We start from the raw sequence: 3,872 nt of genomic DNA, 5'->3' as shown, positions 1-3,872 counted from the left end.
GGAATTTGAACTTTCAATATCATTCTTTGTTTACGAGTTCAAGCATTCGACTGACTGTGCGAAGACCTTCTTGCCTTCAGTATATCGTTTATTGGAAGCATTGTTCAAAATGAAAAACATTGTAAGTAGCCTAAGGGTATAGTAATTTAACTTCCAAGTAATGTTAGTTTTATTATTGGTTTGAAAAAAATAACATAATGTGGATGGCTTTCGTAATAACTTGAGAAGTACATAAATTATGGTCTATGGATGATTACTATAATTCAAAATTGTCTCTTAACATACGAAAACGTACAGCTAGGGCTGTACCTCTGATCTAGGTCAGATTATAGTAACGTCTTTCTATACAAGACTTAATATGTAAATGTTGCTGCAAAAGGCTCTTATTATCCAGTTGTAACTTCGTGCAAGTGTTAATTATAAAGAGAAACTTTAATTCGTAAATAACTCGAAGCATTATAAATTCAAAATCGCTTTAGATATGATGAGGATTAGTTGTTCGAAATTCCTACACACTAACCTCTTGTAATGTTACATTTTTATTTAGTTTTAGAAGAAGACTCTTATTCCGAATTTTCTCGGTTTTCGTCGTAAATCCTGGTTTTTGCACTTTAAGATATTGTATTACACTCGATCATTTCAAATGCCTGCCAAGTTCTTTGGAATGAACTTTGTTTCGGTTAACGCAATATGTACCTTAATGCGAGCTATAAAATGCAATTATAGCAGAGCTTTTTAAAAGCTCCGATAGAAATTTGCGGAGAATGCCGTAAACTTGTTATTCAACAAAACTAAAATATTCTTGAACCTTAAATTCGTAACTTGGCATATATGAACAGATTGCCAAAAGGACTTGAAATCGCCGTTTTAAAGGCTTCGTTAAATTTAAAATTTTCAGATCTTAAAGTGTGCCGAGAATGCAAGATTGGTTAATAGCAGCACCATTTTTGGATGAGATTTTAGAATCGCTATGTTGAAAATTCGCAAATACGCAACGTATAGTAGTAAAGCTTAATAACAATCTTGATGAATGTCGTAAATATTCTGTGGTGCATAACACTGAAAAGTTGTCTTGGTTAAAAGTTTTGACGTGTATTGAGCTAATACTTAAACGCATTCTCAATTTTTGCATATAAAAGTATCTTATCGTGAAGTCTACAAATGAAACGAGAGAAAGTTCTTTAGAATGCTTTAATTCTGTAGAAGGGACATCCTTTGAATACCTTTTCATTTACAAGTTCATGTTGAAACGGATATTCGGAGGATTAAATACTCGTCTAATTTTTCTTGTGCAATTTTGAAAATCGACTATAGTGGAATTGTAAGTGATGGGAAATGGCCATTGCTAATTTCTAATTTTGTATGTCATACGCTTAATAACGCTTTAAAAAAAAGTAACTTCAGATTTTAGGACGCATCTGAAACGAAAGTCGATCTTTTCCAAAACTATATTGTATACCTCCGTCGGATGTCTACAATCGGATAAGTTTTCTTGTTAACTGTGAATTATTAATATGGATATGCAGAATTAAGTTTGGTACATCTTCCCCTCGCAAACTTCTACAATTGCACACTTTGGTGATTTAAAATGTTAATGCTTGTGTTTGATTTCAACATAGCAAAGTTGTGTCTGAGTGACTAATCTAAATAGTCTGAAAACCCGATGATTCGATGCAAGAGGAACGATTAAAGGATTCATTAATAAGATGAAGAATTGATAGTTTAAATCTTGCAACGGTATAAAGGATCCAACACCAGTATAAAATACTTCTTGCGTTTAGACTGGAATTTAACCGATTGATGAAGATCCATTTATTTGAGAGTAGCGTGGTTATTGGAAATTATTGTATTGGATACAAATTAAAGGAGTTGGTTCCGTTACTAGATAAAATTAGGCACTTCAATGTGTCTGCATATTGACAAATTAGAGTAGTCACTCTTCTGATTCGTCAACGATGATTTGACTATTAACCCCTTTGCACTCGGATGGTGCCTCTCAATCATCATTGAAGAATGTGCATCATTCTAACATTTTATTTTTCAAATTTGATTGTTAAAAACTCCTACAGAATGGTAAAAAGATGTGGATTCATCTTCAGGTAGATTCAACTTAAAACAATTGTATACATCGGTAAAAAAGCCTTTGTATTGTCTGAAATTTTCATCGTATTTTTAGAGTGCAAAGGGTTAATAGCAACATCGATTTCTATGATAACTTAAAAGAGCTTTAATTTACGTGTATAAAAGTGTTTTCTTCTAAACTTCCACACTTAAGGTAATATAATAAACCAAGGAAGCCAAATGTGTGAATTTGCTTTAATGGCTGAAGTACGCGTATGAAAAGGGCCCAAGCCAGTTGCCCACAATCGGATGAGTCTAAACTCGTCTTTTTATTATTTTAAATCGTCCGTGCACTCCAAAATAAGCATAAAACGGGAGAAACGACATCCTGTGCTGTATTGAACTTCGCTGAAATATGAATCTGGAATCGTCTAACGTAGAAAGTCCCACTTAATGGAATAGCAGAGAAGCGTTGTTCCTAAATATTGGTACGAAGAGTCTGAGAACTTAACTCTGCAAAAGATTCACTTTCAAATTTAGTATTGACATATCTTTGTTCATTACTCAGAAAAGAAACGATAGTTAATGTTTGTGCCACACGAGTAATATCTTTTATTTTTCCAGATCTTTGCTATCGTCTTCACTGTAATTTTGGCTTCGACCAATGCTGCCCCTACAACTACCCTTGAGCCAGGTGTCCAAGGAAGACATGGTTTAGGAATTCTTGGTCTCGGAATGGGAATCGGTGGCCATATTGGGGTCGGCGGCAACGTTGGAATGGGAGTTGGAGGTTACGGCTATCCAGGTGTCGCAAATGTTGGACATGGCGGATACGGACAGGGAGGCTATGGTCACTCCAGCCACGGACATGTTGGTCAATCTTCAGGAATTTATAACCAAGGTAGCTATGAAAGAGGAGTTTATAACCAAGGTTCCTTCCAACAAGGTCATAGAGGTCACGCATCTCATGGTCACGGTGGATATGGACATGGCGGATATGGACAAGGTGTCCGCTATGGAGTTTACTAGAAATAAGTTCTTTATAAATTGTTTCTGACCGTGTTCATCAAGAACATTTGTTAATTGACGTTTGAACATCTAAATTTCATTTTAACATTACAATTCACTGTACTAGACTGAAACCCGTTTTAGGTTTTAATAAAGGCATTTTAATGGAAACCTATTTGTATTTTTTCAGTACAAAAAAAAAATGCTAGAAATTGCCGCAATAGTGCATGCACCTGACTCGTATGCCAACGTGAGGTTTACGAGAATTGTTTTGCTTTAAATATTTACTCCGTAACATTTGAAATCCAAAAAATGAATAAAAGTTGAATGGTGTTTATTAATCTAAAAGTGGTGTATTTCGATTCAACGAATAGTGTACTTATTTATTATCTACTGTTAATACAAATTATATCGGGATATGGGAAAACTCCCAAGATGTGAAAGAATACAAGAAAATACAGATTCCTTCACAGATGCACTCTTTACCATTATTTAAAGAATGCATAGAAATCTCGAAATTAAGAAAGAATCTGGAAGTTACAAATAAGGATTTAAGTGCAGTACTGATGGAACCAAATAATAACTCGGAAGGACATAATGCTAAAAATTGTCAATTTTCACGAACTGTTTGAAAATGTTTAGATTTCTATTGTTGTGAAACGAGAATTCGGAGAAATATTTAGAATTTGCGGAGATTTTCTTTTAATGATGGGCCTGTTCCTTGTTTAATAGGAAGACGGGTGAATTCGAAGATGAGGAGGCAGGTCGGTGATTGACCACTTTGTGGCTTGGGGCCAATTGCC

The 3,872-nt window shown here is 34.7% G+C and overlaps 1 protein-coding gene across 1 annotated transcript; it reads left to right on the top strand.

The window, feature by feature from the left end:
* LOC129972240 (uncharacterized) lies at window positions 1–3,240 on the top strand. Its single transcript, XM_056086296.1, has 2 exons — window positions 1–121; window positions 2,686–3,240. Exons 1-2 carry the CDS (start codon window positions 110–112, stop codon window positions 3,088–3,090), a joined length of 417 nt encoding a protein of 138 aa, XP_055942271.1. The 5' UTR covers window positions 1–109; the 3' UTR covers window positions 3,091–3,240.
* Window positions 3,241–3,872: the final 632 nt, after the last annotated feature.

This window comes from Argiope bruennichi, chromosome 6 (assembly GCF_947563725.1).
Source record: "Argiope bruennichi chromosome 6, qqArgBrue1.1, whole genome shotgun sequence".
NCBI classification, from domain to species: domain Eukaryota; kingdom Metazoa; phylum Arthropoda; class Arachnida; order Araneae; family Araneidae; genus Argiope; species Argiope bruennichi.
The sequence above is the reverse complement of the archived record's forward strand: the minus strand, read 5'-3'. Positions and strand labels throughout refer to the sequence as shown.